The sequence below is a fragment of the Chenopodium album genome, chromosome 18, assembly GCF_948465745.1.
Source record: "Chenopodium album chromosome 18, dcCheAlbu1.1, whole genome shotgun sequence".
In the NCBI taxonomy this organism is placed as follows: Eukaryota; Viridiplantae; Streptophyta; class Magnoliopsida; order Caryophyllales; family Amaranthaceae; genus Chenopodium; species Chenopodium album.
Genome location: NC_137851.1, coordinates 22,886,316 through 22,911,999, shown reverse-complemented (window position 1 = coordinate 22,911,999; position 25,684 = coordinate 22,886,316). Strand labels below are relative to the sequence as shown.

The 25,684-nt window shown below is 33.5% G+C and overlaps 1 protein-coding gene across 4 annotated transcripts; it reads right to left on the bottom strand.

Moving 5' to 3' along the window:
• Window positions 1-625: 625 nt before the first annotated feature.
• On the bottom strand, window positions 626-23,829 carry LOC145591617 (uncharacterized). 4 transcript variants are annotated; one of them, XM_081648130.1, is made up of 17 exons: window positions 23,388-23,826; window positions 18,238-18,548; window positions 16,538-16,615; window positions 16,244-16,464; window positions 16,030-16,122; window positions 14,026-14,109; window positions 12,135-12,251; window positions 11,372-11,477; window positions 11,218-11,280; window positions 11,035-11,088; window positions 9,948-10,005; window positions 9,292-9,368; window positions 4,179-4,249; window positions 2,948-3,008; window positions 2,492-2,551; window positions 2,085-2,147; window positions 626-1,047 (listed from the first exon to the last, which is right to left on the bottom strand). In XM_081648130.1, exons 1-17 carry the CDS (start codon window positions 23,530-23,532, stop codon window positions 898-900), a joined length of 1,812 nt encoding a protein of 603 aa, XP_081504256.1. In that variant the 5' UTR covers window positions 23,533-23,826; the 3' UTR covers window positions 626-897. The 4 variants fall into 4 exon arrangements, with proteins under 4 accessions (XP_081504256.1, XP_081504259.1, XP_081504258.1 ...); XM_081648133.1 differs by having other exon boundaries at window positions 23,438-23,826; XM_081648132.1 differs by lacking the exon at window positions 2,492-2,551 and having other exon boundaries at window positions 23,388-23,829.
• Window positions 23,830-25,684: the final 1,855 nt, after the last annotated feature.

Below are 25,684 nucleotides of genomic sequence, written 5' to 3'. Positions count from 1 at the left end.
AAGTTATTGGTAAATGTTCCCATGATTAGGTCACTCTGGCCTAATCCTGTTGGGTTGTGCTGAATTATGGCTTTCTCGGGATTTGGGCCCTTGAAGGCCGTCTTTTCTCCCAAATTCTGGGGATGACACGTGTCAAAGGGAGATTGGTCCAATTTGGACAAATCTTGGGTTAACACGTGTCACCATCTGGTTGGCCCACGTGGCATGGGTAAAATTACCCAAAACAAAATTTATGCGATTTTGGGCGGCAATTGCTGGCATTTCTCGATTCAATCCTAAAAATTATCTTCAATGGCCATTACCTCATGCAAAACAACTAAATTTGTGTATCTAATATGCACCAGACAGGTGAGACCTCTATCAAGAAGGAATTTGATTGATTATTCCAGTTCATTAAGCATTCCCATTTACTTTGTGAGATGCCCTTTTTCAATTCTATACCTATTCTGTGTTATCCTAAAATACGGCTGCTTTCAGCAGACTATTGGGTGCATGTGGACGTTAGCCTGAAGACAGGTGCAGATCAGAAAATCACCCACAGCAAGGGGTTGTGACTCGTGATTAGCAAACCGGTATATCAAAAGATTACCCATAGCAAGGGATCATGAGTTACAAACAACTAAACTAGAGAATTACCTACTACTATATGATTAGCAATATATGTAGACTCACTAATTGTTGTAAAGATAGAAGAAAATTAGTGCTCACATGTTCATAGACATACATGTGTGGCACAGTTATGCACAATTTTATGTAAGAATGATATTCAGTAACCAAAGGCTATATACATTTGAATGATTTGACAATCACCAGAGCAGGTGAGGAGCAGAGAGGATAAATTGAATCACCACAGCATGCCCAATTGACTATGAAAATATACAGATTGAGATGTCATTGCTATTTTACTTCCAAAGAACATTTTCCTGACAAGGCAAGGATGTCGAACTCATGAGGCATGAAATCTTCACTCGGTCTGTAGTATTTATCAGGAGAGTATAAGCTCAAGTTTGTTACTTGACTGGTGTAAAGACAGGCAAATCTCTCAACCTGCAAAATAAAAACAAAAATGTCAGTGCTCGAACCTAAATGTTGGGGTACAGTTCCAAAAACAGGTCCAACAAAATACGTCATTATCTTCAGCAAAAATTAAAAACAAAACTTATCCACTAGCAATCGCATCGAGCCACAAACATTGTCCTAGCAAGGTGAGATTACTCATGCCCTCACCCCAATGCTGCCCTGTGTCATTTTTTTTTTTTTGGCAAATTCTTAAATTGTTTTTACCATCTAATTTGATAGTTTAATGATATATAACTCAGTATTTTAATTTTATTTTCAGATTCTGAAAATAAAATAAAAATACTGAGTTATATATCATTGCAAGTACCTTTCTCTATGGGCTATGGCTTTCCATATTTCATCCTTCAGATTCTCTAGGGCACGATTTGGTATGAATATCTTTATGGTACCAATATCATGGGGTATGACCAGAGGCACAATACCACAAGCAACTCCCTCTCCGTACCCCCACTTTATTAAATGAGGACTTAATCCTGAATGTAGGTTTTGATAGGTCGGAGCACCTAAACTCTGCTACTTCCATTGCCCTGATTTTGGATTTGTTTGATCATCAATACCTACTTCAGTTGAGTGATATAAATCAACATCAACATCTATATCTATTGCAATATCTTTATTCAGATAAATTATTTAGCCAAATTATTAGGCATCCACTTGAGTGCTTCCTGATTATATGTTATCATACAATGAAATGGGAGTTTCCAAATATTCGTAGCGACTAAATTGAATGACAAGTCCTATGTGAGATTTAACGAATAAAAGGTCAAACAGCTTTAACAACAGATTCTGTCAGGTGCAAGTAAAAAGACAGCACAGTAAGAAATAACGTATTATAAAGTTAAAAAGCATTAATAACAGATTGTGTCAGGCAAAGTAATGTGACAGCATGTAGAATGTATAATGCAGTGTGATTAGAAACCACACAGCACCATTGGATCATGAACTGGACTGAACAAAAAGCTATAAAGCATGGAAAATGACCTAAATTAGTAATTCTAGTTTACCTGGTGTGCAAAGCGAGAATTCTGATAACCAGTTTTCATAAGTTGTCCCCAGACCTTGTGAAACTGATATTAACAAAAAAAATTGTGAAAAGACTAAAAACATAGTGAAACCATGGGTCAGCACTTCATAACCAGCAACATAGAGATTTTACAAGAGACCCTTTGCATAAGCAATCAACACATTTATTTATTTGCAACGATGTCCCAATTTAACTTGATGATTGCATATATGCATGTCACACAATCATTTAATAATTCCCAAAGGCCTAAATGTTTGTAGGAAAGTAATTAACTAACCATCCAACGCAAGTACTTTCAAAAGTTTCACGCAAGAGAAAAAAAAGACTTTACATCAAAGTCTGAAATGCCGACCAAAAAAAAGATGGGTATCAAAGAAACCATCTAACCTTTTGGTGGCTTTTACAGAGGATCTGTTGATGATCAAGTCGAACCTGCTCTCTTTGTGACTAACAATTAAAGCCAATATAATATGGTCAGGAAGGAGTCACAATAAAGTGCACTGTAAGTATAGAAGAAAGAAGACAACGATCTAATTTTCCAAAATAAAATACTTGTAGTACGTTGATGCACTAAAATATTTTCAGACAACATCTAAACTTCTTAACCTGAAATTCTGTAAGCAAAAAATGTCATGAACTAATAATGTCCACATGATTTCACCAGGGGTGAATAAAATGATCAGCAACATTTAAATATACCAGAATGTTTTCACCTATTAAATTCAATTTAAAATACACGAAGTAAATGATAGACTGAAGAACCGTTATAAATGTAATTTCATCTATCGAGGCACCAACAGTCACAATAGGTCAATAGTAAATAAGAACAATTTGCATATATACCTCCAAACTGTCAATGGCAGACAATAATTTTTGCTTCTGATCAACTTCAAGATCCTCAAATCTGCATAAATGAAAATTGTATCAACAGAAATAAAGGATGCAAACTTGGAGTAGATAGATTCCTCTCCCCCTGCCCCCCCCCCCCCCCCCCCACCCCTCTCTCTCTCTCTTTCCAAAAATAAAGTTAAATAAAATAATTTTTTTTAAAAAAAAAAAAAAAAAAAAAAACATGTTCTCTAGCATAAAAAAGAAAAAAATTATTCCTGGAAACACAATCAATGAAGAAGCGCATATAAACAATATAACCCAACTACATGCAAGATAAACATATCATGCAGCAAGCACAGTCCACTAAATATGTTGCAAACTAAGCAGTCTGATTGTAACACCTTCTTGCTTTTCAATGACAAGAAATATTTAACTGTACAAAATCACAAAAAAAATAAAATAAAAAATAAAATAAAAAAATAAAAAAATTACAAGAAGAGAGCATGATATTCTCATAGGGAAACAGGGGTAAAAATAAACACACATCTACAAATTAGTGGCTATTTTCCCAATTCCTTCGCATCTCCCTATTTAATAATTCAGGAAAGCCCGGAACACCTTAGCCTATAAAGAAGCCAAAAAAAACTAGGTAAATTAAGAGATGTGGCATGAATCCATGTTGGTGCTTTGACTTTATATTATTTACTTTAGCGCCCACACAGTTGACTCCATTAAGTGGCTTGTTTGAAAAATGAGTTAATCACCTTCAATAGTTTATTGGTGATAGAAACATCAACATGCAAAACAATTTCCACAAGAAATAGAAGTGCTTAAATACACAACAGTGACAAAAAAATATTTACACATCAGGACACCAATATGAAAAGAGTGTAAGCTGAAAACATAGGGCACCAAATTTGAATTATGACAAACCTCAAGAGACCAAAGTGAAATTTTTTTCGATAGTATTTTCTTGGAGATGTAATGAGCTAATGATAACAAATGGCAAAAATGAAAATCAGTATTATAATGAAGGATAGCATGAAAGCCAGGCAAAATAAACTCTTTACTTTAATGAGGTTTTTGTTTTTACCTCTGTACAAATTTAGTTGTCAATTACTAGCTCAAACCAAGTTCTCAGTTTTTCAATTAATTCCAGATGTAGGTACTACACAACAATTACTACTTACATGACTTGCATCGACAAAATTTTACAATATTAAACATCACAACTATTGCTTACTTGAGAGACCACTTTGCATGATGGAGTTTGTCTTCAATATGATCACGATCACACCTCAATCCTTGGAGTTGCTGCCAATCATAAAACAGATAAGAAATAGAAAAAAGAAACATGAGACAAAAAATCTAACACTAATATTAATACATAATACCTCTAACTATATTACGTCCTTGAGTTTGACATCACAAAATAAAAAATATAAATATATAATAGCTACCACCACTTGCATAAAATCAGAAGACTTATTCTAAATGGCGATGAGACACAAAATAGATGCTAATACATAAGATTGAAGGACTTCACTTTTGAATGCGTCCCCCAGTACTTTGATCTCCATCTAAATTAAAGCTGGTAATGATAGCTTATTTGTGTCATATTATGTTTACAATGATCCTGTTTAATTGGTAGCTAACCTTTTTTTTTTTTTTCATTTGGTTGTCATTAAAAAACAAATTTGTTCTTAACAGTTGCTGGAATTGGGGTTATATAATCCACAAGCCCCTTTCTTGCTATGGGACCATGAAACTGGTAAATGCTTTATATATTGTCAAGCCAACAGCTAGATTTACATTACAGTAGCTTAGTCAAAGGCATGGAGAAAAGGCCTCTAAAGTAGAGCGTGAACTGCACCAGAAATAAATTATGAATCTATGATTCTGCATATGCCACTAATAACAACATAATATGGAAAGATGTAAAGGTTGCTTGCCCAATAATTAGTTTAATCTTTTCCTCAAAGAATACATCGTAAGGTGTATATCCATGATAGATATGATCATGGGCCTAAAAAGCAGCTGAGACAAAAAGTTCCAGCATCATGAAGTGGCCAAGATTGAGCAGCTAAGGATCAAAAGCTAGAGAAGGATTCAAAAAATGAAGGAAGTATTATACTATATGACAAACCAAACATCACTGACATCCTACCCTCTTAAGACATATGTAGACATTTTAGCGCAAGAATATTTATCCATTAACCTAAAACATTTGTTGTGCTGACAGTTATATAAGGGTATGAAAAGGTGCGCCTTAGGTCCTAGGTGATAAGGGTATAGTGCCTTTTTTGCTCTAGGCGAGGCACATTCAAAGAGGCACACGAGCAAGAGCGGGGCAAAGATAGTTGGGGCCCTATGCGATTTTGTAAAATTGGGCCCTTGATTCATGATCCAAAATAAAATTCAGATTTTGAAAATAAAATAAAAATACTGAGTTATATATCATTAAACTATCAAATAAGATGGTAAAAACAATTTAAGATTTAACAAGTTCACTTAAAAACTGAAGCACTGATTGTTTTTTTTTTTTTTTTTTTTTGATAAAATGTTTTAATTGCATGTTTAAATAAATTCAATTACAACATTGAACATCAATTTCTTCTAGAAGAGTACGTCACTCTTAAATTCCTAGAACATTGAATCTTGAGTGAAAAAAAATTGCTACATGTGAAGGATGTCAACAAAAGAATTCTAGTCAAAGATAAGAAGATTAAGGATAGGTGGAAAACTTTCTTTGATAACCTATTCAATGGTGATCAAGAGTTGGATGTTTGAGATAGTATCTTCATTGACATGATAAATCAAGAGTTTATACGGAGAATTCAAAAGGAATAAGTCAAAATGGCGCTAAAGAAGATGGGAAGAAGAAATCATCGAGTTTGATGGCATTCCTATCAAGGTATGGAGAAGTTTGGGAGAGAGGGGAATTGAATAGTTGAATACAATCTTCAACAAGAGTAAGAGAAGTAACAAGAGGTTAGTATGGTGGAAAGAGTGTACTTTAATCCCTTTGTATAAGAACAAAGGTGATGTCCAAGTTTGTGCAAACTATCGAGGAATCAAACTAATGAGTCATTTTTTAAATTGTGTGAGTGAGAAAATGAATAAAAAGTTAGGGAGTATACAACAACAACAACAAAGTCTTAGTCCCAAAATGATTTGGGGTCGGTTAACATGAACTGTCATAAAGGAACCATACGATATAAAGAAAGGGGCATAACAAGATAATTAGTTGAAAGCATTTGAAAAAGGTGAGTAAAGTGAGAAAAAGAAGAGCATTCAAGAAAAATTAAGGGAGTTTTAAAAAGAAAACCAAGGATAAAATTCAAGAAAGTTTTAAAGGAGTGGTTAAAACGTTGAAGTAAAAAACATAAAAGTTTTAAGGAGTATGAAGATCTAAAAAAACCATTTTGGTTTATGCTAGGAAGATCAAGTGTAGAGGCAAACCATCTTATGGGACAGCTAATGAAAAACTATCAGAATAAGGACTTACATATTGTTCTCATTGATTAGGAGAAAGCATATCATGTCGTGCCAAGAGAAGTACTAGGGTGAGCATCAATAAGGTGTTTTGTAGAATATGTTAACATTACGAAGAATTAGAGATAATTATGGGGGAGTTAGCATGAGGGTCAGGTGTTAGGATTAGGAAGACAGAAGACTTTCCTATTACAATTGGAGTACATGGAGGAATTAACGAGATCAATTACAAGACACCATGGTGCATGATGTTTACAGAAATAATGTGTTGAATGATGAGGAGAAAGGAAGATATTGTGTTGAATGATGAGACAAAAGAAGGCATGGAAAACATGTTGGAATTGTCGGGCCAAACTATGGAGTTCAAGGTTTTAGTTGAGGACGTAATACAAAATATGGATTGTAAGTTTAACAAATTAGATTTAAGAAGTCCGGGAAGATCTCCTTGAATGGGAGTATTGTACAATTCTTCTACTATCGATGATCACTTATTCAAAAAGATAATAGGGAGACATGGATCATAAAATTAAAACAGGGTGGCAAAAGTGGAAGAGTGCTATGGGACTCCTATGTGATTTTGGCATTCTCATAAATTGAAGGGAATATTCTACCACACGATAAGGAAGATCTCCTTGCTGGGTTGTGAAACATTATCACGTTCATAAGATGAATGTGGGGAAATACATATGGTGTGATGGATGTGTACAAATGCTAGAAAGGATTAGTAGAAGAATGAAGTAATTAGAATTAAGGTAAGGGTTACATCATTAAGTATAAGATGAGAGATAATTGCTTAAGATGGTTTGGTCATGTAAGACACATAAAATGATGCACCGGTTAAGATGCTTCAGAGTGGCAAAATGATCTAATTGTGAGGGGTAGAATAAGATCGAAGAAAACTTGGTTTATTGGAAATCGAGGAGAATATGGTGTTGGATAAGGCGGAGTGGAAGAAAAGAATATATGTCAAGGATACGACATGACACCATATACTCCCTCCATTTTTTTTAAGTGCCCCATTTTAGAAGCAAGAGGGTAAATTAATATATAAGTGGGGTATGGTTAGGAATTAAATATTGGAAAAGTAAGAGAGAAATATAAATGGGGAACCACTAGGTATAATGTGAGGGGGAAATATTATAAAATAATAGTTAGGTCAAAAGGAAGAGAGAGAAATAATATATAATGTGAGTGGGGTTTCTAAATTTGAAAATTGAGCACTTAAAAAAAAGGTCGCTTTTGGGAAGTGGGGCACTTCAAAAAAACTGGAGGAAGTACTTTTTCATTTCTCTCTATTTATTTTAATCCTTGTGTTTTTTACACTTTACGATCTCACTTGTAATTGATTTTCTCTTTCATCTTCCAAGAATCTTTTCATTTGTTCTATTTACATTTCATTAATTTTTAAACTTTATTTCATAATCACTACCTTGATTTTAACTCCTTAAGTTTTCAATAGTCTAACTTGCCCTAGTTTCACTTCTGCACTCCACTTTGTCAGCTTAACTGATTTTGACTGCTCCAATCCTCAAATCCTTTTGGGTATATATCATAAGTTCAGAAGATAGTACTTTAATTTTAACAAGAACGCAAATATATAATGACACATTAGTGTTTATTTCATTTGGTATTAAATAGGATAAATCCTTGTGCAAAAGAAACAAGAGAGACTACAGTTTCAGAATCTAGGGGCAGGCACATCAATATATCAACGAACGAATACCTACTGATAGTTACCCATCATATATACAACTTTATATCTATGACAAATAGCATGAAGTAGAAAGATGATTTTGTCAAGCAAAATAATTCCCATGATTTTAGAAATTAATCCATACAGTTATTTAGAGCTCAGTTATTTGCAGGTTACACTTTTTGCAGTTTATAATTAGATATGATGCTATAGTAGATCAGCGTTTTTATAATGCTCCTACAACACCTCACTGCAACCTGATCCATCCATCCGCAAATCACACACGTCAAACTTCTTTGTTCTCTCTAACCTTTGACTCACTCAGCAACCTTTTTTCCCCTCTTCATTACCTTCCTTCCTCTTCAATCTTCAGGCAGCAGCCCCTTTATTGTTTTATATTTCTTTTCAAACTGTAAAAGAGTGGCTTTACAGATTTCTGCCTTTAAACATAGTTATCCCATCTTCTCTTACTATGGGTTAGGTGAGGTCTCCACTCCTACAGTGCTATCCGATTAATGAGGAAATAAGCCTCCTCCCCCTTCTGTTTTCCTTTTTATACTCTTTAGTAACTGCATTTATTTTGAAGTATCAGTCGTACTTTAAATGGGGCCTTATATTGATTTTAAATTGACAATAGAAAAATAATACTAGAGACAATATCCCCCTTGTGTCCACAAGGAGCAAGATTTTACCTTGCACCTATGGTCCAGGATCCTTTTGCACTTTGGTACACCTCACACTTTTTAACCAATGAACTGGAGATAGTACATAACAGTGACCAGAATCACTGCACTGTCTTCCATAAGATGCCAAATCATTGTTGAGCATTGATCTTAACAACATATTTGTCAACACAAATAGTTTTATATAGATCCCCTATGTTATTTATTGTAATTTGGCAACACTCTTATGCGTCACTATATGAATAAAGTCACAAACCATCACTACAACATCGAAACAAACAAAAAAAATACGAAGTAATATTAAATAAATAAATACATACAGTTGTAGAAAAATCAACGGCAAGTTAAACTAACTTAAGCCCAGCTTCAAAGATCCAATTGAATCAACAACTATCAAACTATTTACAGTTCATGAATAGCAACTTGATGGAACTATTTTAAATGTCTATAGGAAAGAAAATGGATTGAGTTTATTAGCTGCATACCTTCCGAGATTCCCTCAGTTGCCAGAGAAGCTCAACTTCTCTCTCAAGTTCGGGAACAACAAGCATAGTTCTCCACCCTATTAAGACAAAGAAATGAAAGAATAAATGAGAGAAAAATAGCACTGCAGAACCATAAATTTGTTAAACTAATATATAACGTTAGATGCAATTTTCTGATTTTCCCAAATCTATTAAAGTATTGTAAGCAGCAACATTTCCAAAAAATTCAATATAATTCAATTATGTCCTACTATAGATGAAATAAATACAAAGCTGTATAGTTTTTTAATATATAAGACACACCATCCCCTACAGCTATATTTAAAGAGATTTTAAAGATAGAAACATTGAGTGGACAATAAAAAAAATCCTTCATTGCCATCTAGATTTGTAAATTCCCAATCAAAACTTCTCTCAGCTTCACTATGAAGTGATGTTTTTTACAACAATGTAGAAACATATACGCCAGAAATGAGGCTTCAAGTCTCCCATTTATTTTGACCCTTTATTTCATTGGGTAGGGAAGGGAGGGGCAAGACAATTATTCAACAAGTAATGAGAGAATTCATCACTTCTTGAACAAAAAAAAAAAAAAAAAAAAGAAAGAAAGAAAGGGAGAGGAATCAAAACATTAAGGGGGAAAAACAAAATCTTACCCAGAACCTTTTTACTGCGTAATATGTCACCATAGATGTGATCTCCAACATAAAGAACCTACTACAAATTTAATAGATAATTAAGAGTTAAACACAACATTTCTTTGCTTACGTCTAATCATGTTATATTAAGAAACCATTTGCATAAAGAGGTAAACGCAACCTTTTGCCAAACATGCTTTTCGGGAAAAAATAAAAATCTTTTTAGGTAAGAAAATTGTTGAATGATAAAAACAATCAACAAGCAAGATCACACAAAAATCCACAAATTTGGAGAAGACAAAGTTTACTAAATCTTGACTCCAAAAACATAAAAGATCTTACACAACTATAGCTCCATACAAACCAAAATCAGTGTTAATAAAATTAAAAGCTGGAAGTGTGAAGGACTAATAACCAAGCAGCAATTCCTACTATTTTCTACATTGTCCTCATGTAATCATTATTGACAGCAATATTTCTCAATACTGAGAAAAATAAACTTAGAAATGGACTACTTTGCAAGCTTCAATGTTAGGAATGGTAGGGTAATACTAAGATCAAATTAAAGGGTAGCTATTTAAATGCTAAGATCTATACAAAGTTGTATGGGTGATTCAGTCATGTGGTTATGGGTCAAGATAGGGGTGTTCAAAAGCCTGTCCAAAATGGAAAAATGGACCGAAACAGACCGGACCGAAGAGAAACCGATCAGTCTTAGGTCTGAGAAATAAAATTTCCAATTCCATTTGGGTCAAGTCCAAAACCCATTAAAAGTCGGTCTTGACTGAAGGCATATATTACTTATAATATGTATATTAAACTCTAGGATAATTAATTTTCTACTTCAAAATGTTGGGAGGATTTCTACATTATAAACTAATTCATTTAGGCTTCCAAAATAGGCATTAAACAATTATATGCAGAGTGCAGACTGCAGAGAGACAATCACCAGCCTGGCAGGTGAACATAGCCTAGTCTTTGGTGAGCAGAATTATTATTATTATTATTATTATTATTGTTGTTGTTGTTGTTGTTATTATTATTATTATTATTATTATTATTATTATTATGCAACGATGTGATTGGGTATCTGTGGAAACTTCACCTGGGAGCTTGACTCAATATTGAGTAATTTATGGAGATGACCGACACTACCACCCTGTAAACCAAAGTGCTAACTGATCAGTACAGCTTAATTCTATAAATCAAGCAAACCCTAGACCAAAAAGAAACCACATATGTATTGTCAAAACACACAACACATCAGCATGAGGTATTGACAGGGTACCTGGAAAACTCGGCAAGCATAGTTCAGTCCATTTGATGCTGGCTGTAGCACAGTGCTTCCGACCTGTATTAATTCAAATGATAAACAATATATAAATATATTAATAAATAAACCTACAAAGAGAAAGCTAAAACTAAAAACTTCTTGTACTCACTTGAGTCATAGATGTTCCATTGTCAGTATTTAGAAGCATTCCAGAATCAGGCACAACCTCAAAAAGGTTAGCCCGGTTGTCTTCATGGAAAAAGCCAGGCTTTGCACTATATACCAAAACATCAAATCATTGATATAAATGCCAATGAACCAATAATATAGGAATAATAGATTTCAAGTAAGCCAAAACTACTTTCGTTAATTGACCAAATAATGAGTATGTTCTTTGCTTAATTTACAAGGTATTCAGTGGTTAAAATTCAGGTATATATTAGTCAAAGAATGCTTGGTTTCATTAATGTTATGCGCAATTTATTTTTTTTATTTTTTTTTTATTAGTTCCATCCTCTACTTTCATAACCCTTTAACATGGATTGTTATTATACGTCTTTAACTTGAATAGTTATCATACCTCTTTAACTCAAATTATTATCATAGCCTTTCATCTTCTAATTTCACACTATATATTTATACACCTTAAATTCATTAGCTTCCAATTTAATGATTTAGTATCACAAATATTCTCACTTTATATATCTAAGCACAGATTAGAAATATTGTATACTTTTTAAAATTTTAAATATTATTAAATAAAAATTTAATATGGTATTGTCATTTTATGAAGTTACATGACCCTTCAAAACATTAGAAGAGCATAGTGCATAATTTTGTTCAATTGCACAGTAACAAACCAACGATGCATACTCATTTTGAAGGCAACGGAAAAGATGAAGAAAATTTTGAGAAGAAATTATAAATATAACCTGCCAGTAATAATGACATCAAAATACTTTAGCCAATCAAAACTGAGAGGTGCACTTCCATTTCCAGTTCCTTTCCGACAGAGAAAATTCATCACAACATTCGTGTAGTCCCACAAACTGGAAAAAGTAATAAACAGATGTCATGAAAACAGAACAAGTGACTTAACATACTGCATACCAAGGTTTCCTCCCACTTTTAATCTTTTTACTTGGAAGAATGGGAATGATAAGATCTGTATGTCAATAGATTCAGAGGAAAAATATATGACATATGCATCATATCATAAATTGCAGGTATTTTCTTGTATCCACTTTTTCTAGTCCCAAATTGATTTGTGTTCCTAAAATTCATAGGGGTAACTTGCTTTTCATTGGGATCACTATGACCAATTGAGCACCTCATGAAACTTGTTGTAAAACCATCTCATCCCGCTTACAAATATATAATAATGAGGGTAGTTGGATAGGTTACATAAAGCCTAACTGCATTACATCACAGAAGTTCTTGCAAAACATGACAAACAGATATCACTCAAAAAATAGAGGAACAACAATATCAAGTTTACAAGTTCAGATAGCTTAGGAAGCAAATAATGATTGGGGGTAGCATTTTAAAAAATGAGCTGTAAGAAAGCGCCTATGAAGCAAATTATCGACAGTTGAAAATGTTAAGGGTTATTGGAAATGTGTTTGTTGACATTTGTGAGGTGTCTCAAAATGCCAAAGGTGTTTAATACAAAATTGCTGGAAACAGAGGCTAATAAAAAAAAAGAAAAAAAGAAAGGTTGTCTATGGAGAAAATCCTACGTAGTATTAAATTATGCTAAACAGGCGTCAAAAAAGCCTACCTCTCTCTCCCTGTACTCCCATTCTCTCTTCTGTATACACGGTTCATCCTATAATAGGAATATTGCCGGAAAAAAATAAAAAACAACTATGGCCTATGGCTTTATGACAATGGTTTGTGATGTGTGAGGGCTTGGCTTCAGCAGCACTAACAAGGTCTTTACGTCAAAGGCAAAACATATATTCTACAACAAGAAGAAAGTAAAAGTTTTAGGCCACATTTATTTCGACGAACAACATATTCTTAAAAAAATTATTAACCATTTTTTATTGTTTGGTTTGTAATGGCAGAAAATAATTATCCCAAAGGTGGAAAATAGTTTTCCCAAGAGTGGAAAACATTTTGTTATTTTTACATTCCTCCTTACTACTAAGTCCTAACATCATTTTTATCCTCCCTCAAACTCCCATTCAATTTCCCTCTAAAATATTTTGTAAGGAAACAAAGGAACACTAGTTTCACAATTAAGTTTTCTCGTAAAAAAATTGTTTTCCATTAACATTTTTCCTGAAAACGCTTTCTATTAAAATAAACGAAGGCTTAGAGTAAAAACAAAGCATAGGGCATAGGATGGTCAAACAAAATAAGGGGTGATTAAGAGTTATAGAATACTCTAGAAGATAACAAAACATAGGACACATGATGGAGATACAAAAAGAAAACAGAGGGGGGATTACAAGTATTAGAATACTCTAGCAAAAAGGACGATTGGCCTTTATTTTTTCCTAATAATAATAAACTCTAATTACAAAGTTGGTAAAATAGTTAATTTCATATTTAAGAATAATTTTTTCAAGGTGATCAGATGATGTAGGAAAACGAAAAAATATACATCTTTTTAGTATTAGTTTCACATATCCTACTATCTTTAACATGCCACATCTGCATTTCTGTTTCCATGCTATGCAGCATATAGCCAACTAGCCAAGACAAAATCCACATATCCTTAATAATTAGGACATTAATAATAGCTTCGAGACCTCAGTATTTTATTATTCTGACAGCTTATTAACTTTATAATCTATTTAAGATAGGAACTATTACCTATTTGTCACCAAAAAGGTTGAACGACCTGAATCTCTAAGCATTTCTAGCATCGGTACGATTGAGGTATCATCAATAATGTACCTGATACACAAGTGGCAGCAGCAAATTACTCAGAACAAGTCCATAGGAAGGCAAGCACAGTTTGATTTATTTTTAAAGGCATGTGTAAAATACTAAGCTGCAATAATTACATAGTAAAACATAAAATATAACACTGACAAAACACAGAGGTTTCTGCAAAAAAGTAACTTCCTCAGCCTACAATTATACAGATACCCTCTCATAAGGTTGATTTTCTTTCTCTATTAAAAATCTTAAAGGTGATGCAGAGCCTAGGACACAAGATTATTAAAGCCCCATTAAAGGCCATTTCGTCAATGAGCCTGTTTTGTCCATCAGCAATAATCACCAAGGCCGGCGCCCGGAAAAACAAAAGTTTCAGGTTAGAAAAACATAATGAATAACTTTGTTTTACTAATAAGGTGTTTGGTTGGGTTATTTTTTAAATTGATTTTCCCCATTATCACCTTTGCTTTTCCAATGGACCCCGCTAGCTAGATTAAAATAAAAAAAAATAAAAAAAAAGTGGGGGGGGGGACTTCACGTAAAAAGAGGCACCACCTGATTTTCCAAAAAGTAAGACATAGGTGGAGCAATGGAAGGGCTAGGAGTCCCCCAACCATACAAATCTCATTGATCATCCTATGCCAAGAAACAACCACATATTTTAACAAAAAGCTCCATAGAATGGAACCATGACTCAGATAAGTTCCCACACAATCCCAATTAGATGCTCTGCCCCAAATATTCCAGTCATTTATTTCTACCAACAATAAGTTTTTCAACCCTAATGGCTCTCGGCTACCATAAATAAATGCATCTGTGGATGATCTCGATAAGAGACATTAAGAGCATGCACAATATGCCATATTCGGCCCATGCAAGGAAATACTTTATCATATAGCATTGAGCATAACTAAAAATTAAATCCTTAATACAGCTACTATACAAAATAATGTAGAACCAAAGGAGCATCTTACTAGAAAAATATTAATTATATTAAAATTGAAACCTTTTAATTTATTTGATACTACCTAGGGCTTGTTTGTTATCGTTCTTTTTTTTTACTTTTTAAAAAACAAAAAAGCAAAAACATGAAACTAGAAAAAGTAGTTTTCACTTTTATGTTGTCTGTCTTATTAATTGCCATGATTTTAATAAGTTAGACGAATTTTAGATTTTTTTTATATGATATATCATGACTTTAAAAAATAAAAAACTAAAAACTGCAGTAATACCAAACAGTACCTAAGTTATTTTAAAAGTTTCAAATGTTTCAACTTATCTAATTTTTATTGCATTAAAAAAACAAATTTGAGAGCATGCACATAATATGTACAGATATTGATATAAGATTCTTGTTTCCGGCCTAATTTGGACATAAAGCATGGAATGAACAAAATTTTCCCAAGTATATCAATAATGCTTAGTTAAGATTTGCTCTTTTTGAAGTAAAAATTCTAAGTTCCTGAATCCTGCTGACATAAGCCTCACTGGAGACAGTTTCTTTTCTGGATTGAATTTCCTTATATGGAGCTGACTAGGTTCTTAGGAAACCTGTGTGTTCCCATCAACTTCACTAAGCACTTGCAGCTTCACTACCTTGCAATGACACAGGTAGAAACAAGTTTTCTACAATAATGACAAAATGTCAGACTATTCACATGTTCACCCTGCAGCCCCACCACCCCCCTCCTCTCCTGAAACCCCTAAGATCACTCCTACAGGTACGAACCAACAATTCATTGCAGCAAATATATTTCCATAAGCTCGACACAGCCGAAAGCAAATAGAACATTAGCATACAAGATAACAAAGGTCAGGCAGAAAAAAAATCATAAATCCTACTAATACCAAATATTACAGGAGTAAAAATTTTGGAGCTGAGATGGATCCTTTCAACAACTTCAACTTATAGAAAAAAATAAGACAATATATAACCTTTCAGGATCTTTGGCAACCATCTGCTTTAAGGTCCCATCACGATGACACAGATCAACAGCAGCTCTAACATCCTTGTACATACGAGCATAACTGCAGACAATGTCCAAAAACATTTTATACAATAACAAGTAGCTAAGTTTCATAAATTCTTTCTCAACACCAGGTCCAGAATCGCGCACACACAACTAAAAATGTCCGTAACTTTACTTACTCCGCTCCTGCTGGGACTCTTCCAGGATTTCTGTCCTTGAAATCAACTAGCTGTGCAAATAAATAGGTCTCTGCTAAGGAAAAGAGTGTATCGATGAGGGCGTAGTCAGGCTCATCAAAGGAATCTCTTGTCAAAGTATTCCCGTAAGTTTCAACTTTTTCTTCTTTAGACATCTCTCTAAAGCCATGATATGCTACTTTCACGTATTTATGTCGATCCATCTGTAATAGAGTAAGGTCAAATACCACTTCAATGTGCAACACAACGTATTAAACCCATTCTAATGCAATTTACCTTCAAAATATTGCCTCTCTTTTTATCAAGAACCAAACCTCTAACCATGTACTTTGAATCAAAAGACCACTGCAACAGCTGCAAGGAAATGACAATTGTACGACAACTTGTTACACTCAATTTATACCATAGTTAACGGAAACCAAAAAGAACATGCCATAGGGGAAAAAAAAGTCATATGGGGTCTTGTTAAATTCGTCTCAATGTACGCTTTCTAAATATCAACTTATTTTACAAGTATTATTTTTGCCTATTGATAATTGAAGATATTGATGTTTGAAATCATGCATTAGCACATGTGCCTAAACAAAAGTGTCAGCGAATATGAAACAGAGGAAGTATTTGACAAGGATAAGGAGTTCATGCACCCATATTAATTGTTTTATCTTTACTAGCAATTTGCTTTAGACACAAAGAATCCCTTTCAACAAAAGCAGTCAAAAGATATGCTTTTAGAAACTGAAGTCAAAACCGATTAGTGTCAAATCCCTAACTTCAACATAATGATCCTTGTTACGCGCTATGGGTGAAAAAGCTACTTAAATAGAACAAGCACTAACAACGTCAAATGTCTTCTTTCAAGGTCCTAGGACTAAGGGGACTGGGGAAGCTTTTGCTTTGCAACATTCAAGTTTATTTATTATAAAAAAAAAAAAAAAAAGAAAAAAAGCATATATCTCCATTTAGCCCTTAATCCACCAACCCTATATTTTAATGTGGAGAAGATAACAAAAGAGGCACATCTGTCCAATACATGAATTACTCCAAAATCAATTCTTCAAAATCAAAATGTACTTATCCAAAGCAGCTCTAGGATGTATATCTAGAAATTCTACACCAAGACAGGAAAGAAACCTAATCCAGGATACCACACTGGATGTAAAATGATACAGAGGGAACTTCCAAAGTAAATAGCATCTAAGGAGCATACCAAAGCCCCTTGCGATCCCCAAATATCAGTCTCACGTTTCCATACCCACTAAGGCTTACAGGCTTCCAGCCATCAGCAAAATAAAGCACCATTCAATAACATAGATAAAAAGGCAGCTGGTAACACCACACTCAAAAGGATTTTCACACCCACTAATCTGAGAGAGTGAGAGGACAAGACTAAGAGAAAACATTGGTGATATAACATTCAGTGATCACAGTGCACAAAATTTAGAATAAAGAAAAAATAAAACTGCAATTCTTTCTACATATAAAAATACTGGCAGCAATACAAGTTTACACTTAAGTACAATTTCTTAAGTTTAACAAGTGATGTTTAAATTATTTCGTTTCATTCTTCCTGATGAATAGTATCAACTAAGAAAAATTTGGTAAAGAAAGCTTATTATACATAGCATAATTAACTTAGTAATCACTCGGGATTAGGCAAATACATTTTTACAGACAATAGAAACAGAATAATCCCTATGTCTAATTATCTTTAATTTATAATTTCTATAATAAGGTGAAGCCTTTGTTAAAAATAGACAAATTAGATTACTCAGCGATATATGAAATAATAGCCTAGCAAGAGTGCAATCAAAACTAGTACAAATCAGTCCCAAGCTGTAGTTTCTGCCACATAAAAACTACTGGAGATACCATAACAGCATTATTGATAAGTAGAAACATGAAATGCCCAAAGTTGCAGAAAATGGGCGTCAAAATCTGCCTCGCAAAAACAACTAAATAAAAAACTTCAGACAAACCTCAGGAGGATATCCCAAGTCAAACACAAGCTTCTTAATGGTCCCTTCATATGCAAGCGATTCAAATGTCTCTGGCTTGTACTGTGCTAAAGTGTAGTCCATATCAAACCCAACAGCAACAATACTTTTCATGTTCAAGGATCTATTGCAAAAAATTTGTTTTCCCAGCGGAACGTTAAGGTTATCTCCGCCTGATGTGGAAGACCAGATACATGGACTTTGACCAACCTCACTTTGAAATCGTGCTTCTTTGTACTGTTCAGCAGTCACATTCCCATCCATTGGAGAACCACTGCGCAGCTTACAAGATCCTGATAAGAATCAAAGATAATATTAAAATCAGGCAATATGACAGATCAATAGCCATAAAAGATGAACAGCCTATAAGAGCAAAAATAGTATAACTTGATACAACAAAGCCAAATTTAAATTCAATAATCTCAAAAATCAAATGTACTTTGAAACAATAATTCAATAAACAATATTAAAACATTCTATCCAATGTCATAATTTCCTCAATCCCCGAAAGACTCATTTTACTCTCAATCACTTCCTCCAAACTTTCTAAGGTCTTCTCCATCCATCACTTTGCCACACTTCAAGCCTCCTTACTAGAGCCTCACTCATTCTCTGTCTTAAATGGCCAAATCATCTTAGGCGATTCCCACACATCGTGTTCTCAATAAATGAAACCCCTATTTTCTTCCTATCCATCTCAATCCTAAACAGATCCCTTCCTGTATGGCTGCAAATCCAACACCAATTTCTTAAAAAAGCTCTCACTTTATGAGAAACCCTTGCCTTCTGGATAATTTTGGCCACCAAAAAAAGTCTGGAAACTGAAATGTTTGGGTCAAGCAAAAAGGAAACGAGTAAAAGACCCTAATTGTAATACCCGAATATTTTATGATTAATATTTTATGATTTATATAATAGATTTATATAATAAAATAAGTAATTTTTAATTATTATTAACTTTCCATAGTTTGATTTTTATACTTTGGAAAGTATAAAACCTAAGTTTATATCTTATAGGACTCTTGTTGTTTACGAAACTATAAATACTCCTTATTCCCTAATTGATTTCAGCTTTGCCTCCACTCCAATTGATCTTTTGTAGCTAAACCAATTTCCCCAAATTTCTTTCGGTGAGTTTATTGTACTTTTGCACCAATTCCTTTGCAATGCAAATCAACAATTGGATTTTATACAATCCAAGTCAACCCATCATTGTAATCTAATCATGCGAGTAGCAAACATACACCCATATATAATTTCATTACCACCATCATGCTGCTGACCAATTACTATGGCTAGGACTTTGCAATTCATTTCTTTTGTCGAGGTTGTAGACTGTGGAATTGTTTCCGAAAGGTAATCACACGGATCTTCTTTGGAATTGTTTGTATAATTGTTTTATATTATTATTGTATGGTTTGCTATTCTTATGTTTGAGTTTAATTTATATGTATGATTAATGTATACAATTTTATTATTTGATCAGATTTAATTGTCTTGTTATTATTGTTGTATATGATTGATCTTATAAATATGCTAGGTTAATGTTGTTGTTCGAGGGAGTAATGTTTTGGGGTTTAGAGTTATTAATGCAGAGTATTATTTTTGGGTTGTGAGTTAATTAATTTTGGGTACTAGTTTGATTGCCCTAAGAGTTGAGATATTTATAAATTGAATTGTTATGTTATTTGGGAAAATGTGCCATTGTTGAGATATTATCTATTAGTTTGTGAATGATTATTTGATCGATGTATGAGATCAAAAGGTTGAAAATTATATTTTGTTCTTGGTTTGAGGCTCGGCGTTTACTACCTTAGTCCTTGGCATAGTGGTAAGGAAATGATAATCATCAGTTAAGAATGAGGTATAATCTTTATTTATTATTTTTCTATGGTCACCTATATTGGGATTTAGCCCGTACGTGATCCGATTCAAGGTGTTTTCTGGTTATTGAGAGTATTCAAGTTTTTATACTTGTTAGTTTGTTATTCGAATTACTCATGTCCAAGCCTAGGTATAGAATAAAGAGCACGGCACACTTATGGGATACATGAGTTAATTGAGTAAAAGATCATATTATTATTTAAGGTTGGGTTTGACAAAGGTTGCTTCCAGAGTACAATGTGTAATTTAGTTTTAAACTACATTATTTAATTGAGCTAGTAATGTTGATTATCCTATCATTCTCTGTACTTTGATATGTAATGATTACTTAGCTTTTTGCCGACGTGTATATTGTTTTGTTGTGCTACTTGCGTTTGCGGCCATGTCTTTTTCTTATGGTGGCCCTGTGACGATCTATTTTGGAATTTGTCCTTAACGGTGAGTAGTCAAGATTTTCTAAGCAGGTTTAACAAGTGATCGTAGCTAAAGGAGCACAAGTGTTTCGATTAGTATGTTATAACGAGTTTGTAAAGTTGTATAAATAGCTCACCTAGTTTATTGAGGTGTAATTTTTGGCATTTTGTAAGTCTTAACACTTGACAGTTGTTGAGTGTGGCGATAATACCTCCGATTTAGGTGTATGCTTCCGCAATTTTATTAAAAGGTTGTCTATTTTTCCTTTATTTATTGTTTATTATTAGTTAGTAAATCGGGGGTGTTACACTAATGAGTACCCCATCCACAACCAAGAATCTACTACTACTGCTAATTGAAGATCCAAAACCTCTATGAAAGACAGAATGCACTGATTACTCCCTATCATGTAGGGGGCTTCGAAAATGCAACTCCCAAGCATTATTGCAATGAAAATTAGAAGACAAATGTAATCACAAAGAGAAAAAAAATAAAAATACATAAAAGCTGACCACCTCTCCAAATATCTTGCCATAAACGAATTCGTTAACCATACCCTATCTTTAATCTCACTAAAGAAGAGAAGAAAGTGAATACATGTGAAATCAACTTCTAAGGGTACACACATGTCAACATATGTCACTGTATAACTCAAAGTCAAAGGGACTCAAAATCATAAGGAAAACGCCACAATCATTTCCTACATGAGTAATTTCGCTTCTTAGGTAGTGGTCACTATACTATGGCGCAATTCTTGATTTGAGATCTACACAATCAGTGAAGTTCTTCAGTTTGTTATTATTATTCTTTGATTTCATTGGTTATTTACCGACAATTGTTTCCATGTCCAAATTTTTAGGTCCCATAGTCTTTAATAATTGGGTATTGGCTGGTACCCAACACCCTTAACTGTGTCTAAGTAATAAAGCCCTACAATCTACTCCAAGGACACTTAGCTATAATGCAGCAGCATCAATACCAGCTATGTAGTACTGAACAAATTCATCATCTCAAGTTCTAAACAATAACAATAAGTAGGTGATATTTATATCTTAAAGCTACTTGGAGAATATGAGATAAACTCTATGTCCAAATACCACTATAGCTGCAACTCACCCAATACTAACAACTAAAATGACAAGACATACATGGTACAAGTATTTCCTTATATAAAAACCTATAAGAGTAAGAAAAAAAAACCCTAGATGACATAAAAGCAAAAATAATACTGTAGCAATATTCCTAGTTCATTTTTTAGTCATCAACTATACACCTCTTCTAACCCATTTTAAATAAAAGATCCATAATCAATACAGATTTTAAAAAAAGAGCACTCATAGAGTAGTAGTTATCTCCTATATTACTCAAGACTCTTCACTTTACCTCAAGTACACCCGTGTTAAACACTCACATGGTTATGACACTAGAACACTTCATTTTAGTTCAAAATCATATAATCTTTTTCTCACAAAATAGCCGAGTTAACCACTTGGACACGTATTCGTGCCAGACATGGGTATCGAGTAACATAGGTTATCTCATTGAACAATAATGGGGAAAGAAATATCAAAGGATAAAGATAGGTATCTACTGTAACATTCTAAATGACCCAAACTTCATAAGCTACATTCCTAGTGATGAAGAAAAAGAAATTATTTCCTTTGTCAGCCAAAAAAAAAAAAAAAAAAAAGGATAATTCAAGCTATAGGTCAAACAAAAGTAAACGCAAAAGTTTCTAAAATATCATTGACTTGTGGCTGGTAAGGAGCACTAACTAATCTAAGTTCCACTTTTGTGAACTAATAGTAGGGAAGAGAATCATATAGGAGATCATTGATAGAGGCCCCACTTGCTATTAGATTGGTGTTTAAATCCAATCAAAACTAATTCTATGGCAAGGGGTATCTTGTGATCAAGCCAAGAGGCAAGTTTCTTTGCAAGTATTCCCCCTCTTTTGTGATATAATCATGAGTACCATAATACGGGACAAGGATGATTTGCTCTGAAAGTTTAGGAGAAACGTAGAGCACAAATAACATCCTTTCTAGCGCTCAAAGAGAGTAGATACTAGACATGGGACGAATTGACAAATACAGCCATAATAGTTTCCCATGTATCAGAAAGAAAAGCTACTCTTAACCTAGCAAAACTAAAGGGAAATTTATAGCAACTCCATTGGCATTTATATCTATCAATGATACCTGACAAAAACAGTGACAACCAATATCAAATAACAACAACCACTCATCCTGCAACCGGCATTTAGCACGAATTGGAAGTTTTTCAGACCAGAAATGTATTCTATCAACTATTCTAAGATTATTCCCTACTATAAAATCAAACCATAACTCCAACACTAGTCCAAAACTTATCAAATCATATCACCTTGCTAATTGATACAAACAAAAGCAATGAAAGTCAACAAAATGAAAACGCAGACTAATAATAGATATCTAACAATCATCAATTCCATAAAGAAAATCAAGTAATTTCACTGTACTATTTCCAATTAATAATTATGTCACTATGAACCCTTTATTTCAACTCAAAGTACCCGTGTCGGATACTCAACAATACGAAAACCAATATAATAGACATTTTCACGTATTCATGTCCGACATAAGTACCCAAATCCAAGAAACATAAATTAGACAAAAAATAATAATTAAAATAAAACCAATAATTCAACATTAATTTATCTTGACTCGACAATTATAGCATCAAATTTCCAAGAGTAATTCAAAAACTACAGAACATTAGAAATTCAACTAAAACCAACCCAAAAAATGCAATTAAATTACAAAAACAAGCATAAAAATCACAAAATAATAAACCTGTATGAATTTGATTCCGCTTCAGAAGGGTAGGGAATCCGGAACTAAACCTGATTGTAAAGGAAGAAACGGCAAGAGAAGATGACAGGAATTCGGGAGGAAGATGAGATAAACACAACGAAACGTTTCTCTTGAAAATTCGCATTTTCTGGATTTATATAGACATTATAATTTTAATTAATTTTCCATCTTTGGGAAATTGAAAAAAATTTTAAAAAAATAAATAAAAATAATAATGACGGGCTGATAAATTGGTAGGATGAATCAGATGCTAAAGTAGGAAATTTAAGGGGATTTTTGTTGATTAAAAATGTGATGAAATAAACAAAATGGAATTATGTATGATAAGATTGGAGTAAAGGGAAAAGGTTTTATCCACAGAATATATTCGAAAATTGGTACGAGTAATTGGAGAAATTGTTGTTGTTATTGTTGTTCAAATTGAGCAAAACCAGGGGATGCTATTTTTGTATGTGTTGACAAAATATAGAGTGAAGCCACGTTGGAAATGGAACACGTAGATGAGTGGATAAAAAAGAAAAAATTAAAAAGCACTGATGAGGATTTCCATGTAAAAAGAAAAAGAGCTTTTTGCGTGGCTTTTTAATATTTAACTAGACTAAATTAGCCCTATATGATGTAGGGGAATGATGGACCGCTATCCGGTATAGGTTACCTCGTCCAATATCAAGTGACGTCAGTTTTTTTTTTTTAATAATATATTTTATTTTAGGGAAATTAACAGTACTTAATGAATTAATAACAGTATTTGATAAACTAATAACAACACCTTAATTTAAAATAACAGTTTTTAATAATACACTGATTTTTACTATAACTCGATCTGATACTTACTTAAATGACTTTTATTGGTACTAGTTATCACTATTCTACTACTTATACATCGAAATGAATTACTTTAACAATTAACAGTCCACCATGCTTCGCAATAATAATTCTTTAACTAGAGAGTTTTGACCAATACTTGAACTTAGTCGACAATGGAACCTCCGGCGTTCTGAGCTTCCGGCTTTACCAAGGTAGCTAACCCCAACCCTGTCTTCCTTAGATGAGGCTCAGCACAGATCTAATTCGTTTCCTACCTTAGACCGTAATCTCTAATTAAACAATCCTTATTGTGTTTATGATGAAACTTCTTAAATAGAAAGATAACTCATTTGATATATAAGGTTCAAGGGGATAACGTTCCCTTCTTAAACGAAAATTTTATTTAATTTGAAAAGATTACAACACTCATATATTACAACAAACACACAAACTGAAAGCTTAAACAGACATAAGCTGAAATAGAGTTTTCTCTACTTTAAGAGAGATGGAGAACCAATCTGTCTCTTAAGGTGAGTATTTTTCTCTAGAGGACTCTCTAATGCTTTCAGAGCAATTCTCTAGCTAACTCTTCCAACTCTGCCTAATGCCCTTTATATAGGGGAAGGCTCACAAAGGTCATCGACACTTTCTATGGCTTATAGAAAACCATGACTCACCAAGTGAATACCGTTCACTGCAGAAAGATCTTTTGAAACAAATAAAACATGCTACAACAGTAAAAGAAGAATACATAATTGCTGGTGTAGGCTCAGGACTCCATCATATCTTGTAGACCACCTTTGTTGTCCTTACTGTCTTCATAGTGGACATACATTTAGTTGTCTTCTTCTATACCTAGATCCATCACACATTTAGCAGCGTATGATTCATCCCATGTGACAAAGATCTCCAATATGTGTTCTTTTCCCTCTAAGGATAAATATCTCCCAGCTTCAACTTGTTCAAGATAATTATACACTGATTCATCATGTAATACTCCTTCTTCTAAATAATTTCTTAACCATTCTGGTGCTACTATAGTAGTATTTCCCACATGTATTATGACTGGTGGTTCTTCTTTTAACGCTATGAACTGGTTAAGATACTGAGCAATATAGAAAAATCCATAAGCTCTTGCCTCCGTAGGATCTTTTACTCGTCTCTGCTGGATACAAATTGGATCTTTGAGTTTGCGATGAACGTCTTCAAACATGATCAGGAAATGTGGAGAGTTAATTTCTCCTTCAACTATTTCAATGTTTGCACTTTGCATTTGGACTTGTTCAACTCTTCCTTTATATCTTGTTGCTTTATAAATTCTCCTAAAAACATAATTCTGGAATTTCATGAGCTTCTCAAGGAATATACTATTATTATCAGGAAATGGTACAATACTATGAACCATCCCATAATCCCAAGCTCTGTACATGGTGCCCTCCATTCCAGTAAATGTGGGTGAATTGACACAG

Coding starts and splice junctions, on each gene's coding strand:
- LOC145591617 (XM_081648130.1), bottom strand. CDS start 23,532: ATGCGAATTTTCAAGAGAAACGTTTCGTTGTGTTTATCTCATCTTCCT. Junction 3,009..4,178: donor CATGCAAAGTGGTCTCTCAA/GTAAGCAATAGT, acceptor TCATTTATGCAG/ATTTGAGGATCTTGAAGTTG. Junction 1,048..2,084: donor ATTCTCGCTTTGCACACCAG/GTAAACTAGAAT, acceptor TTTATTTTGCAG/GTTGAGAGATTTGCCTGTCT.